Genomic DNA, 17,101 nt, shown 5'->3' with positions numbered 1-17,101 from the left:
AAACATCCAAACATGTGTACAACATACAAGGAGGACCTGAGTGATGAAAAAAAAAATAATAATAATAAAGAAAAAATAACGACACCTCAATTCTCCGGGGGGTAAAGGCGGTCAGGGGCATGATGCTGATCACATCACCCCCACTCACGACCGGATCAAGAAAGTGAGGGGCGTTACCCCCACACCCCGTATATGCCTTTATGGTGTGGGAGCACTTTACCTTTTTTTACCTTTACCTCAATTCTCACAGTAATTTACACAGAAAACCATAGTTTCGGCCTGCTAGAAAAGAAATAAAAGGAAATGAAGTGTAGGAAGCCACCCACCATCGTGGGGAAATTGGGGAGCTTCGAATGAGTAAGCATAATTCGGTCGCCTAGACAACACCTGGGGATACCTCGGGCTGACACCCCCCCCCCCCCCCCAACTATTCCAATCCTGGTTGAAGATCTCCATGCTTAGAGGTGACGAAACGAAGGAAAGAGGGAGGGAGACTGGCAGCTGGTAGGTAAGCCAAGGCCCTTCATGGGCTGTTACGCACAGGGTTTTTAGTGTAGGATGTAGGATAGTTTCGTTGCGTTATCTGTGACACCTGTGGTCACGAACAGCACTAGTCAAATGTTTGTGTATCAGTAATATTCCCGCCAGATAGTGCTGAAAGCACCTAGTCAGTTATCGTCGTGAGAATTCTGCATTGCAATTGTGATGTGTAGGGCAAGGTAAGTTAGTGACTTTTCTGTGCTTTCTCATTGTTTGTTGATTGATTGATTTGGTGTTTTAAGTCCACTTTATGCACAGTAAGGCTAATCGGGACTGGACCTACAGTTTTAAAGTGGGATCCAAATCACTTGTGCCTCCACCGGGTATCGAACCCAGGACCCCTTGATTACAAGGCGATTTCTCATTGTTTGTACAGTGTCAAGTGGCAGTATTGTTGCTGTGTGTGGACTCTAAACAAGTAAAATGGGTAAGAAATGTTACTTGTCGTCACGTAAGCAAGGCAAAATTCTTACTTTGCACAGCGAAGGTACATCTCTCAGGGAGTTCCACCAGTCAACATCAGGAAGAGTAATTCACAAGCAAAACCAGCATAATAAATCGTCACTTCGGCAACAGTGTGGTAGAAAAACGAAATCATCACCCAGAGAAGATCGGAAAATGAAAACAACAGCACAGTAGAATCGAGGAATGAGTTCATGCCAACTCGTTTGTGTAATTAGTAATGACCTTGGAATTGCAGTCAGCTATACAACTGTATTGTCTCGACTGAGCGAAGTGGGTATTGGGAAGAAGAAACCGCATATGAAGCCGAAGCTGACATAAGCACACAGGGCAGCAAGATGTGAGCTTGTGCGGTGATATTCAAGTTGGACTGAAGACTAGTGGAAGCACGTAATTTTCTCCGACGAATAGAGATTTAGAATAGTGGGAAACGATGGTGGTGTGAAGTTGTGGATGAGAAAGGGCGAGGAACTTAAAAAGGACTGTGTTTCAGAGATGCAAAAATTCAGTGGCGGAGTGATGATGTGGGCTTGATTTACTGCTCAAGGCATCAGAAGGATGGAGATATGTGAAGGGTCAGTTGATGCACGAAAATATCTTCAAATTCTGGAACGTAAAGTTCTTACAACAGCTACAGACTACTCTTCTGGAGAAAATATGGACTACTTTGTTTTCCAGGACAATAATGCTTCATGTCACTGAGCGAAAATCGTCAGTATGTGGTTCGTGGTTCAAGGACATGAGTATTTCGGGACACTGGTGGCCTCCAAACTCGCCTGACATGAATCTCATTGAAAATTTGTGGGCCATTATGAGCAGAAGACTGCATAACAAGACATTCTCGAATAGGAGGGAACTCATGGAACAGATAATCCGGGTTTGGTTCCATGAAATCGAGGTTATACTTTGCCATAACCTTGTAACCAGCATGCCTCGACGATTGGCTGCACTGCAGAAGGCCCATGGTGGTCATACAAAATACTAGTTTCCTGTGTTGTACTCTCGATGTTCGTACACAATATGTCTTACCCTTAAGATATTCTATTTTTTTGTTTTGTGCTATTCTTAATGTTTTTTTTTACTTTTATGTATTCCTCTCTATAAAGGTTTTTTTTATAGAAACACACACACAGCTAGTTATATATGCATATAAATTCATTATAGGGTCAATCCATATGAAGTCATACAACCTGGTTGCTTGACCATTTTTAAAAAAGTTTATTTTTTGTGTGGTGTGAGTTTCATATGTTGACAGTTCAGAACCACTGTTATTTTGTTATTTTATTTTTACTATCACCGATTTGAAGATGGCGGGCATTTTTTTATCATGGCACGCGTCATTTTCTTTATTCGTAAGCATCAGCGGCAACTTTTTTATCTCAGCTCCGGTAAGTCCTACGACAATGAGACAAAATCTGTGATGTAAAGCACATTATAGGCTACAATTATATTTCTATGTAATTTTCTAAATATTATTCCTTCATAATAAATTTTAAGGTCAAAATTGTGTATTTTAATCGCTCAAAATGACATTTTCGAACATTTTTTTGGGGGAAGGCAGTTTGTTTGACACTTGAATTTTTTTTGTGCAAGTACCTGTGTACCAATAGAGTATGTCAAAATTATTTGAAGCTTAAGACTTTAATATTTGTTTTTCTACAGGGTCATAAACATGTACATTTTGTTAAAAAATTCCAAGTTCGGGGTTAAATATCTCTGGTGGGCAGTTGTTTAAAAATCTGAAATTTGTACACAATGCAGTACTCCATGATAAGTAACTTCAGAATAAATTTTGATTTTGAGATTCAATTGGTTAAAGAGATACAAAACTTGTGAATAATTCTATATTTTGCATTAAATATGCTACACCTAATTTCATTTCATATTAACATTTTGTGTTAAAATTCTACAAACTGTAATTTGGAATGTCAATGAACAACATTACAATCCTGAAATGGCTCTGCAATAAAGTATATATATGAGGGCATGTTGAAAAGTAAAGCTACCTATGTTTTTATTTTCTTTGTTACCTTGTAAACGCATTTTGGATTTTGAGCAACCATACATTGCACTTATGCACTTATAAGACTTTCCCGCTTCTCCATTGAAGGTTTCAAACTTCTATCGCCAGGGGGTGCTAAACTATAGCGAGGAAAATGGCAGCATGTAACCATGCAATGTCGGTGGAGCGCCTGAAGTAGCGTGCCATGATCGAGTTTCTAAACGCAGAAAATGTGCTACAAATTGACATTCATCCGAGACTGAAGGCATTTTATGGGGATGAATGTGTAGACATCAGTACTGTGCGATCTTGGGCTGTTCATGTTTGTAAAGAAAACCCAAGCTGTACACGATTTTGATGACCACCATCAGTTGCGGTTCGCAGCCTTTCATTCCATTCTCTCACATAGATGAGATTTCTTCAGCTGGGTTTTTTTAAGAGCATGATAAACTCAAGATCGCACAGTACTGATGTCTATGCATTCATCCCCATACAAAACCTTCAGCCTCAGATGAATGTTAATTTGTAGCACATTTTCTGCGGTTAGAAACTCGATCACGGCACGCTACTTCACGCGCTCCACCTGAACTGTCAACATATGAGACTCACACCACACAAAAAATAAACTTTTTTAAAAATGGTCAAGCAACCATGTTGTATGACTTCATATGGATTGACCCTATAGTAATGTCAAGAAGGTGAAACTGTGGCGTATGTAGTTAAGGTTGGATTGCTCATTGTAAATATACATTGTAATGTTATCAGTAATTCATGCACAAAATCATTTTGGTTAATGAATCTTGTGAAAACCATATCAGAGCAAGTGTCGCTTATTTTTCCTTTACAGAGCGTATTATAACCAGTGAGGGTTTCTCAATCTTATGATTATGTTCTACATGCATTCTTCACTGCAAATGACAAAATTTTGTGCAGTGAATTATTTGATACAGTACGTTAAAACCATTGAACTATAAATAACTGGAAAGACTGCTTTACGGCGCAGAAGTGAAGACATTCTCTCGCTTAATTACGCTAGGGAACATGGGAAGAAAAGCTGAATGGATTTTTATGACCAATTATTTATGAAATAAAACCCATAATTCATGAGAAAACATTACAATGAGTATGTCACCTATATTCAAACAGCACGAGATTTAAGATTAAAATAATGATATCAATGTATTTTTAAGAACTTCTTGGTAAAAGTTGATTAATATTGAAAATTCCGCAAGCTGCTGTCCAAATCGTGTTCTTGCCACAATAGTATTGTTGATATTAGAACGAGACTGAGCATGATTGGGTTCAAACCATCCAAGAAATATTGCTAAGAAAAGAAAAAAGTTCTAATGCACAGATCAATATTTATTTATTTATAAATGCAACACTACATGCAAATGTCCACACATCGTGTCTTGCAGCTAACAGCATAAAACTAATGAGAACTGTGTAAATGCATGAAAAGAAAATATTAATTAAAAATTATCGAATAGATTGAAAAGTACACTTATATGCACAGAAACTTTGATCTTACTCTGTATTGAGAGAGACTAAATTTTGGTTTTGTTATAAATGCATATATGTACTTTGGACATGTCAATTAATCCTTATACTGTGCGACCGCGATAAGACAGTTGTATAAATTTAACACAGAATATCTTGATTAAATTTCGTAAAATGAGAAAAGGTGACGGATACGGCAAGTGCAAGGCAGGAAGCTACATCTAACAAAAAACAAAATCGACACTAATCCGACAGGACATGTGTTTTTCTGCTAGGACGTAAGAATGTGCGCTGGATAAGTCTTACCCACAAGTAAAATTGCTTCATAAATCCGAATTATATTTCTTTAATACATGCAATAATAATACCATCATTGATTAAAGTAATGTTATTAGGTTTAACACGTGGGTGTACACACATTCGAAAGCTTTCCCTATAACATTTAATTACCATCAATCAACTATTAACAAATTCATTTAGGTGCAGTATACACATATTTTAAGAATGATATTTACTGATAAATGTGGACATCTGGGTAATTATCTTAACAATTTGTACACTTCTCCAAATGTTACCTGACTGCCCTGAAAGATTTCTAAAATCCAGAAATCGTTAATTTGGCAACATAGTTCTTGAGCACCAGCAGAGAGTAGCCAAATTTACTGCAGGTTGATCTACAAGGTAAGAAATAATGTCGTGAAAGATTTACATGCGTGGTTATAAAATGAAGTCAATAACTATATTTGCCCAACATTTTAATAGAGAACAAAATGGAAAGTTTAAGTATGACGAATAATTTTAGAGAATACTTCTGATTTGGCATGTTAAAATTGGAATCAGAGAAACTGTTGTGAGGTTAGAAACACTGCACTCCCTATTGGTCCACCTGGAGGAAATCGCTGTCAAGTTTGAACACATATAGGCATAATTACGAATAGTTCATGCAAAAACATAACAATAGATTCCAAAGTACTGTGCAATGAGCAAAAATTAATAATAACAACAATTTGCATAAAAAATGTGTTCGTTGCATTGAACAATGGTACCTTGCGCAGTCATCAATATGTTTCAAAACATTTGCTATCAGCGATGTTGTGGAGTAATTGGTAAAGTATTTGCGTCAGCTCCCTTTTTCCTTAGGAATTGAAGGTCGCAGGTTCAAATCCACAACTTTTTTTTTTTTTGGATACACATTGTGTATGGAGTTTAGTAATTCAGTTGAATAATTTTGTTTAAGAATGTTCGCAATAATTAATTCAGTGTAGAATTCAACGTATGTTTCCATCTGACCAACGTATTTGTTTTTTTCTTTCTGGCACTAAGGTATACAATTCAGAGATGATATTTATTTCGAAGCAATAACATTCCACTTGATGTACGCATGCTAGATGTGAAAAGTCTGCAATTATTTTGAAACTTATTTACATAACATGTCCATGATTATTACTACCATTCACTAAGTAATTATTTTTATTTTTTCTTTAAAAACAATAGGAACTTTCATCAATTTCATAAAAAAATACCTAAAATTGTTGTCATAATCGAACAGAAAGTTTTTGGTAAACAAGGAATGTGATGACCAAGGCTCGGAAGTTGTGGAAAATCATATTTTCTGAGAATTCAAAACAATGCTAAATACCTAAGCCTATTAGTTAGTTTCCCTTTAGATAGAACCAGAAAACATTATTTTTATTTTGCATTTTTTGTTGCATTTGTCTGCCTTTTAGATAATTTTTCAGTATTTTTTGCCTTTTTGCTTGCATTTTTCTTCATTTTAAGGATTATTTTTCTCATCCCTTGATTCGTGAATTTTAAATGCATTTGCTAAGATAACTTTCAAATCTAAATTTCCTGTCATGGTCCATTTAACAAGTCATGGTCCATTTAACAAGTTCACCATTAAACGAACACATGATGAATGGAAAAGCACAAATATTATACTTAAGAGAAATGTTCGTCAATGCATTAATTAATTAATTCAGGTAAATTTACTTTTCCTTTAACAAACTTAAAATACTTTGGGTGAAGCCTACTTTTAGGTTCCCTTGCTGGCCTCTATTATTGCTATAATCAATTTTTAAATTTAAATTAATCACACTTGTTCAAGCAGATCCGGCTTCCACCCAGCATCAGATAAAGTGGGTACCTCGAGGAAACTCCTGGGGGGATTAAGGCAGCCAGGGGCATGGTGCTGATCACATCACCCCCACCTTCGGCCATGATCAAGAAAGTGTGGGGCCCTAACTCCACACCCCCATACGCCTTCATGGCAAGGTGCAAAGCACAGGGGAGCACTTTAGCATTTTACTTCTGTATGCAAAGCACAACTGTATTTAAAATTGCTTGCCATCTACTATATCATGGAAGGTCCATTCTGAATGGAGGTGAATGACTTGTACAAAAAAAAGTTGCAGTGTATTTTATGTAACCTTGAAGTAAAAATAAAGAAAATTAAATTAGCACCTAACTGCTTCCATCACTTTGCTTCAATAGTTTAGTAGTTCAAACCACCAAACAGCAGGTTTTATCGAATTATTAAACAACACCCTTTTATTTTATTAACAATCAAGCTTTCATTTTCGAAGCAAAAGTTATTTTAGGTGTTTTTAAATAATTTTAAGGTCATTCTTTAGGTCTGATGACTAAGCTATGTTGCACGAGTCGAACATGCTACCACTAGACCACAGATGCCACTAGTACTCAACATATAGTTTGAAAAATGAAAGTCCACTGCTTAGATATTTTAGTTTAACATCATCTCATATCCGAATCTCTCAAATGACGCAAAATAAAATTGTGAATTCTCAGCTGGGAGCGTGGGTATGGGTGGGTGGGTGAGTGGATGTTTCTCTCTCTTGATTTCTTCAAACTGAATGTTGAGTACAGGTGGCATCTGTGATAACTAGACCTTGGATTTTAGGTTTTCAACCTATTTTTTCCTTTACAGGTATGCAAGACATAATAAGTTATGTCAACGTTTCGTTAAAAAAAAACTCAACAACTGATGAAGTTTTATAGTGCTTAAAAAAACCTATTTTAGGTTTATGTGGCTAAATCGAACCATTTTTTAGGTTTTTATACATTTTAAAGACAAAATTGCGGAGTCTGACGGTGGATAATATGAAAACAGATTGTTGCCTAACTATACGGCGAAGAGTATAGTTATGCCATCGCCGTAGGATTAGGCAACACCCATAACATTATGCAAATTGTCTTTTCAAAGAACAAATAAATAGAATTACTTACAGTGAATAGTAATAATAATCAAGGACATGTTATGTAAATAAGTTTCAAAATAATTGCAGATTTTTGACATCTAGCATGCCTAGATCGAGTGGAATGTTATTACTTTGAAATAAATCTCATCTCTGTATTGTATATCTTAGTGCCAGAAAGAAATATACCAAATACGTTGGTCAGATGGAAACATTCATCGAATTCTACACTGAATTAATTTTTAAAAAATAGATTTGAACCCATGACCCTTAATTCCTAAGGAAAAAAGAGCTCCTGACGCGAGTCTCCACAACATCGCTGGCAGCAAACGTCTTGAAACATATTGATGACTGCGCAAGCTACCATTTTTCAATTCGATAAACACATTTTCGATGCAAATTGTGATAATTATGGGCAAATAAGAGTTTTTGACTCCATTTTATAACCATGCATGTAAATCTTTCACCATAGTGTTTCTCGCCTAGTAGATCAATCTGCAGTAAGCAGGGTTCCCACGTAAACTCCAAACCCATTTTCCCTGAGATTTCCCTGAGTTTTCCAGAATCCTCATATTTTTTCCAGAGTATTGAATGCACAGTAAATGACTACTATAATTTTACAATGGCCTCCTCCATTTCCCCTCATAGCCATACCATCCTCACCTTCTTTATTACTGTTGTTTTCTGATGCAAATAACCAAACTAGTTCAATAATAAAATAAAATTACACTTCTTTGCATGAAATTAAGAACAAAGATTACCAGTTTTCTAGAACTTTAAACAACTCTGAAACAATTTCTAACATATCTGATAAAGAACATTGAAATATTTTCACACTTTTCATACACGTTTATAAATGGATACAATATCAATTAATCTGTAATGCGTACAATAATAGTTAAGACAAACAAATTATTGGAATTTTTAAAACACATAAAAATGAAGTGACAATTATTAGTACCGATTTAAAAAGGAATAATAAGTTACTGAGACTGAAATATAAAACAAGAAATGTACTTAATGTCTGATACAGCAAATTACGAAACTTTACTTCTCAGAAGCTTCAAGTTTTTTTTAATTGTTCTGAAATAGCCTTTGCTTCTTCTTGCATCTTTTGTTGTTGGACTTGTAAAGCATGGATCTCACTTGCTTTACGTTTCATTTATTTCCTTTTGTCGTCTTTGTGATCACATTTCTTTCTCATCTTCTGCAATGCTTCTTCGTATCTAATATGTGCACCTTAAACACTCTGGATCATATCTCTGCTTACTTCTACATTTGACACTCCTCCTACTACTTTCACTGCATAATAAACTTGTTGAATAGCCACAACAGACTCTATTCCAAGTTTTCTATTGAAACCTGCTTATTTATAGAAAACCCACTTTCCACATATGCATTGCCATGTGATAAAATCAAAACCAACTTAACAGTGCTCCAAAACGAGCCTAATCTAAGATGAAGAAGTGAGGAATGCTAGTACGTAATGGTAAGTTAGTGACAGTTGCAAGTTCAAGTGTGATGGGGGGTTAAGTATACACCATTCCACTGGCCTTCACCTCATGATATTCAATTTCTGGCATATCTGTTGAGAAAACTATTTCACTACATGATATTAATGTAGATCTGCTGGTCCTACAAGTAATTCCATTTTACACATATGTGAGCTTTTGAGGCATGTAAAAATTCACATGTCATGTCATGACTATAATAATAGTTGAACATGATCAAAAACTTAAAATATGAACAAGTATTTATGAACAGTACATAATTCATATATGGCACTAGTAAGTAAATATTTAAAATTCTGTTCTAAATGCAGTAAATACACAATCAACAATACTGTACACAAAAGATGGCAGAAAATAAATATTTCCCTAAACAGGACACTCCATTTTTTTTAATATTTTGTAAAAAAAGAAGGAAGAAAAAACTTAAAACTACTCCCTAATAAGGGAAATCAGATGAACACTGGTTAACTTTGGACATCAGGTTATCTTTATTATGCGTTTTCCACATCTTGAAATATATTTTACGTCATGTAAAAGATCGAAATCGGCTAATTAAATTTTAAAAAGAGCAAAATTTATGAGGGTATACACTTGGTCACCAGCCCTGGAATCACATTTAAAAACAAGAAACAGACAAACAAATAGATACGAGTTCCTTGCTGAAAGAGAAATGCTACAACAGCCTGGATTATCCACAGACAGGAGCATATTATAATCCCTCAGTTTTGCTTCATTGGGAACCATTAATCAATTACAAGATTTTCCCTGAGATTTCCCTGAGATTTGTATTTTTTTCAAATTCCCTGAGATTTCCAGGTTTTCCAGGTGTGTGGGAACCCTGAGTAAGGTTAGCTACTCTATGCTGGTGCTCAAGAGCTATGTTGCCAAATTAATGATTTCTGGATTTTAGAAATCTTTCAGGACAGTCAGGTTCATTTGGATAAGTGTACATCCAAATGCCAAACACGACCGTACCATGTTCAATCCACTTAAGACTGAATAAATTGTTCGAAAAACACATGCCAGCTATTAATGTAGCGAAGAAACACTTAATAAGATATTTATTTATAGCAATGAATGCATAAATATGGTTAAATTACGTTTCTTCTTGTGCTTTACAAAAGCAAAAAGGCGAGTAAATAATCATTAGTTTATGGGATCACCACGTTTTCTTTTCACGTTCCCTGGAGAAACTAATTGCAAAAGCAGCTTCACTTTTCGTGGCAAGTCAGCGTTGCAGCGAGAATTCCAGTTATATATAGTTCAATGGTTAGAACAGAGCTGCATTTTGCATCATACATACAAATTTCAAACACTGAAGTATTTTTGTTCAATACCAAATTTGTAAAACATTCCTCTTCCACACCCAACGAAAACAAAAGCAATGCTATGAAATTCGCAATGGGTTGCAGGGAGAACTTAATAATTTCATGATGAAAGGTCAAGTCAATGAAAACAAATGTGTTGTACTTACACTAGTTTGTCAAGAGGGAAGCGATAGAAGGATACAGCATCACTTGAACCATTGCTCTTGCAGCCATATACAGCACATGTTTGGCCAAAATCTACAAGAAAGTTACACATAAGCAATTTGGAAAAAAAAAAAAACTGTTTAGATGATACCACAAAAATACATTTCATCAAAGGCTAACTTGGATCACGAATGATAAACAACTTATATATTAAACCAACAGATTCTTGATGAACCTGATTAGAGGTTGAAACTCTGAATTTCAGCTTTCTTTATTGACAAATCTAGTTACATTCTTATTACTATTTTATTAAGATGAGTGTGTTAACAGGGTTATTCCATGTCATTTCAACGAGGTCATGTCACCCTCCATCTCTGATTCTGATGAAATTTGGTGTACACCCTTTCCTTATAGTTGAAAGAAATCCTCTTCATTTTTTTTTCACTATCTCAAATGGCTATAATTTTACAGCACTTCCATATCTCATTAAATCTGGGTTTTCATTCACTCTTGAGGCTCTCGGCACAAGGTACCTTCCTCTGAAATTTTACACAAAGCTCAATGAAATAATGAGTATTTCAGGGGAAACAAAATACAACAGCACTCAAAAGATTTTATAAACACCTCAAAACATATTAATAATGTACTTGTAGCCTAATTCTTGAGGTGGGAAAAATTGTTACGAAAACCTGAATTTTCAGCATGTGGGTATGATGGAATCAAAAGTTTTTGTTGAAAATCATTCCAAAGGGATGCTCTCTTCCCACAACGAATGAAATGTATACTTCTTTTTACTACATGTAACAAAAATTTTACTTTTTTTGGACATTGTGGAAAATTTTAGGGTCAATACATACCAAATGGCCCAGTACTTTTCGCTCGACCATGTTTAAAAACTTTTTCTTAATCCCTTTTCCACGGAAGTTCAAAACTGGCATTATTCTTCTAAAACATGACTTCCTTTGAAAATGGTGGCCATTTTTGGTCTTTGCAGATAGTTGTGATAATTATGATAACTCTGCTAAGAATAATGATAGAAAGTTTGGGTAAAAAATATTCCTTTCACTACATTTCAAGCTACATTTTATGTTCTGTACCTTTTTCTCTACTTTAATGCAAATGGTTCAAATTTAGGACCAAAACTGATATTCAATTTTGAAGAGAAATCCATGTTTAGGATTTTTTTAGAAGGGATGCAATTTAATATCATACCTTTATTTTTTTTTATATTTTTGAGGTAACACATACATCCAAAGTTTTAGCAGAAAATATGACACTTCCTTATACACCTTTTTATTCATAATAGCTACTAACGGGCTTACTATGCCATTTGTATGATGTAATTAATACATACAATAATTTTAATTGTATGATATTTATTTGTAATTAATAACAAATTTGCCTCTTTTTGCCCAAATTCCCCGTCGTAACTTTCTTATCCATGGTATATACAGGGTGGCGCGGAGCCGACTGACACATTTGAAAGTGGAATATATTACGCATGCGCGATAGTTTGAAGTGGATTGTGGAGGAAATGAGAAGAGGATAGGATGCCATTTCATATGAAGACAGACCCGTTGGAGCGTTGAACATCGCATTTTCTGTGTTCGTAGTTATTACAAAACGAAGTCAGTGGTTAAAGTGCTGCGATTGCTCAGAAAACAATTCATTGTTAGCCGACATGGTAACATACAGTCCCGGAATATCATATTGGCTTTGGTGAAGAAATTTGAAGAAACTGGCAGTGTATTGGATGTGAAACATGGAGCTCCAACAACAGTGCGTACGCCCGAGAACTTGCAGAGAGTGAACGTAGTCCACAATGTTCGGAACGCCAGCAGTCTCTGGGGATTCTTGAAAGACCGTGTGTTCAGAAGGCATATTACGACTCTTCAACAACTGAAAGAAGCCATTGTTGAGGAACTACGGAGATAACTTCCAGAGATGTCTGCAACAATGCATTCATGCCAAAGGATGTCTGATGTAATTTTCAAAAAATGAACTTGTAAGTTGTCAGTAATACAACACCTCAAAACATATTAATAATGTACTTGTAGCCTAATTCTTGAGGTGGGAAAAATTGTTACGAAAACCTGAATTTTCAGCATGTGGGTATGATGGAATCAAAAGTTTTTGTTGAAAATCATTCCAAAGGGATGCTCTCTTCCCACAACGAATGAAATGTATACTTCTTTTTACTACATGTAACAAAAATTTTACTTTTTTTGGACATTGTGGAAAATTTTAGGGTCAATACATACCAAATGGCCCAGTACTTTTCGCTCGACCATGTTTAAAAACTTTTTCTTAATCCCTTTTCCACGGAAGTTCAAAACTGGCATTATTCTTCTAAAACATGACTTCCTTTGAAAATGGTGGCCATTTTTGGTCTTTGCAGATAGTTGTGATAATTATGATAACTCTGCTAAGAATAATGATAGAAAGTTTGGGTAAAAAATATTCCTTTCACTACATTTCAAGCTACATTTTATGTTCTGTACCTTTTTCTCTACTTTAATGCAAATGGTTCAAATTTAGGACCAAAACTGATATTCAATTTTGAAGAGAAATCCATGTTTAGGATTTTTTTAGAAGGGATGCAATTTAATATCATACCTTTATTTTTTTTTATATTTTTGAGGTAACACATACATCCAAAGTTTTAGCAGAAAATATGACACTTCCTTATACACCTTTTTATTCATAATAGCTACTAACGGGCTTACTATGCCATTTGTATGATGTAATTAATACATACAATAATTTTAATTGTATGATATTTATTTGTAATTAATAACAAATTTGCCTCTTTTTGCCCAAATTCCCCGTCGTAACTTTCTTATCCATGGTATATACAGGGTGGCGCGGAGCCGACTGACACATTTGAAAGTGGAATATATTACGCATGCGCGATAGTTTGAAGTGGATTGTGGAGGAAATGAGAAGAGGATAGGATGCCATTTCATATGAAGACAGACCCGTTGGAGCGTTGAACATCGCATTTTCTGTGTTCGTAGTTATTACAAAACGAAGTCAGTGGTTAAAGTGCTGCGATTGCTCAGAAAACAATTCATTGTTAGCCGACATGGTAACATACAGTCCCGGAATATCATATTGGCTTTGGTGAAGAAATTTGAAGAAACTGGCAGTGTATTGGATGTGAAACATGGAGCTCCAACAACAGTGCGTACGCCCGAGAACTTGCAGAGAGTGAACGTAGTCCACAATGTTCGGAACGCCAGCAGTCTCTGGGGATTCTTGAAAGACCGTGTGTTCAGAAGGCATATTACGACTCTTCAACAACTGAAAGAAGCCATTGTTGAGGAACTACGGAGATAACTTCCAGAGATGTCTGCTACAATGCATTCATGCCAAAGGATGTCTGATGTAATTTTCAAAAAATGAACTTGTAAGTTGTCAGTAATAAAATTGCATACTTCAATGCACCATTACATACGGTTTTCCTTATTCTCCTTCCTTTCTTTCATCATCTATGGGCATATCAAATGTGTCAGTCGGCTCCACGCCACCCTGTAAATCTCAATTTTTTTTACAGGTACCTCTCATAGAGTACTCTTTATGCTGCAAATATCAAAATGTTTATTAAGTCCCAGAGATATTGGGGCCCAAATTTTGAAAAAATTAAAAACTAGCATTTTCAAATAGCTACAACTAAAAACAGAAACCAGTAACAGAGGTCAAATATTTTCTGCTAAAACTTTGGATGTATATGTTTCTTATAAAATATTAAAGCTCTGATATTACATTGTTTCCCTACTTTAAAAAAATCCTAACCATTGATTTCTCTTCAACATTGAACATCAGTTTTGGCCCTAAATTTCAGCCATTTGCATTAAAGATGGTGAAAAGAGGTGCAGAACATAATATGTAGCTTGCAAAGTTAAAATATACAAAACAGTAATTTTACCTGTAGTATTATATGGGTATGAAACTTGGTCCCTTACATTGAAAGAGGAACATAAATTGAGAGTATTTGAAAATAAGATCCTTGGGAAATATTTGGACCTAAAAGGGATGAGGAGACAGGTGAGTGGAGAAGGTTACATAATTTAGAACTACATAATTTGTATTCATTTCCAGATATTATTAGAATAATTAAATCAAGAAGACTAGGTGGGCAGGCCATGTGGCACTAATGGGAGAGGAAAGAGGAGTTCACAGGATTCTTGTTGGGAAACCTGATGGTAAGAGACCTATAGGAGGGCCAAGATGAAGATGGAGGAACAACGTTGAGATGGACCTAAAGGAAATCGGTAGGTATGGAAAAGAGTATATAGATCTTGTTCAAGATAGGGACAGATGGAAGGCCTGTGTTGCTGCAGCCATGAACCTTCGGGTTTAAGAAGTTAGTTAGTTAGTTGAAATGTACTGAAAAGAATGTTATTTATCCAGGCTTTCTATCATTTTTCTTAGCAAATTATTATAATTATCGCAACTGTGTGCAAAGGCCAAAAATTCCGCAAGTCATGAAACAAAAATGGCCACCATTTTCAAAGGAAATCAAGTCTTAATAATGCCGGTTTTGAACTACCCTTACATACACTGAAATTTTCCATAATGTCCAAAATATGTAAAATTTTCATTACAAGGAGTAAAAAAAATATATATTCATTGTACAGAAAGAGCATGTCTTTTCAATGATTTTTAACATCCAAAAACTTTTGGTTCCATCATGCTGAAAATTCAGGTTCTCATAACCTAGTTTTTCCACTACAAAAATTAGGCTACAAGTACATTATAAATATTTTTTTAGGCTTTTATAAAATCCTCATTATTTCATTCAGCTTTGGGCAAAATTTCAAAGAGATTTGATCATTGGGTACGGGAAAAATATATATAATGCAAGCAAGGGTATCTCGTGTCGAGGGCCTCAAAGAGTGACTGATTTCATGAGATTTAGAAGTGCTGTAAAATGAAGACATGTAGAGAAAAAAATAAAAAAAAGGGAGGGGGGAGGGAGGGAGGGGAGAGAGAGAGAGAGAGAGAGAGAGAGAGAGAGAGAGAGAGAGAGAGAGAGAGAGAGAAGGAAAAAATTGGAATTAGTTTCTTTAGAAAATGAAGGACATACGAGGGCTCTCCGGAAATCAACACCCAGTGAGGTGGTAAAGTAAAACAAAAGGGAAAGGAAAAAGTGTACATTTATTATACACACATCTACACTACTTTTCAACAAAATCACCAAGCAAGCAAATTGAGACACCTGTCATATTCATGCACACAACCATGTCCGTGTCATTGGTTTAACCTCAAACGATGCTCATCCATGATATGTCCTTCATTTACAGCGCACAGCCTCTGGTGAATGAATGAGTGTCAGTTACAATGTGCCCTTCAGTTAGGAAAAATCAAATCTCACAGCTGAGAAGTAGTGTAAAAATTATTAAATTATTAGCAAATGCCCCAGCTTTGACTGAAAGCATAAGGTATTCTAATGTAGAGAGAGGTAACAAAAGCAAAATCATTCAGTCAACAACAGACACCGTGGAAATGGCATGATTCAAAATACTTACGTGATGCTGAACTCTTCTTATTAGCTGTTGAATCAGATGAGATATCAACTGCTGGGTTGGCCTGCAACTCCAATGTAGGTACACCTGATTTTATAATACGATTTCTGAATGTATTGTTAAAACACCATTCATCAAAATGTAATGAACAAATCTTGTACGAATCGTGGATATTATCCTCACTATTGTTGTCAAGTAAGTCAAGCCTATCTATGGCTTTCAGCCAGGCTCTGCATCTGCAATAATTAAGATATCATTATTAACACAGGAGTGGGCAAATGTGAAGTTATACAAAAGTATTTGTATGTTTACCTCTGTTGTACACAACATTGCATTTTAGGCACTTTCTCAATCAACTGAGTTATTACTTCATTACCAGAGCATCAGTAACAGAAAATATATGTCTGAACAAATCAGCCAATACTTTTCCAGTGTCTGGCTCACAGGGGGCTGCAAAAATGACTCCTAGCACTTCTGTTAAGTCCAATTATACTGGTAATCATGCAGAATTCAAAATGTTTATTTATTTTCACCACTACTGTGTGAAAATAATTATTAACACATATTTCTTCATTGAACATTCTAATGTAAAACTCAAGTAAAATCACATATTATTGCATTAGAATATTTATATATTGTTAGTAATCAATATTGTGAATGCAACTTTAATTTGCTACAATATTAAAGTAATGGTATTGGTGATAATCATTAAAAGTATCAGCATTGGATCAGTATCAGCTCAAAGTGGTATTGTTTCAGCCCTAGTATTGTTGTACCTTGTGATGCATGTGTGACAGAAAATCAGGTCCAATTATTCTCAAACATTTCCAAAGAACAATGTGATCCGACTGATAAGGAAACAGAACTACTC

The 17,101-nt window shown here is 35.3% G+C and overlaps 1 protein-coding gene across 11 annotated transcripts in view; it reads right to left on the bottom strand.

The window, feature by feature from the left end:
- The window catches only part of LOC145985065 (uncharacterized), a 353,116-nt gene that overhangs the window by 223,938 nt on the left and 112,077 nt on the right, over window positions 1-17,101 (bottom strand). For all 11 annotated transcript variants that reach the window (XM_083118625.1, XM_083118626.1, XM_083118627.1 and 8 more), the window contains 2 exons: window positions 16,234-16,466; window positions 10,705-10,795 (listed from right to left, as the gene is read on the bottom strand). In XM_083118625.1, the coding sequence (XP_082974751.1) occupies window positions 10,705-10,795; window positions 16,234-16,466 (324 nt within the window). The remainder of the gene's footprint in view (window positions 1-10,704; window positions 10,796-16,233; window positions 16,467-17,101) is intronic.

This window comes from Lepisma saccharinum, chromosome 3, assembly GCF_977018435.1.
Source record: "Lepisma saccharinum chromosome 3, izLepSacc3.1, whole genome shotgun sequence".
NCBI lineage: Eukaryota > Metazoa > Arthropoda > Insecta > Zygentoma > Lepismatidae > Lepisma > Lepisma saccharinum.
This window is presented reverse-complemented; position numbering and strand designations above follow the sequence as displayed.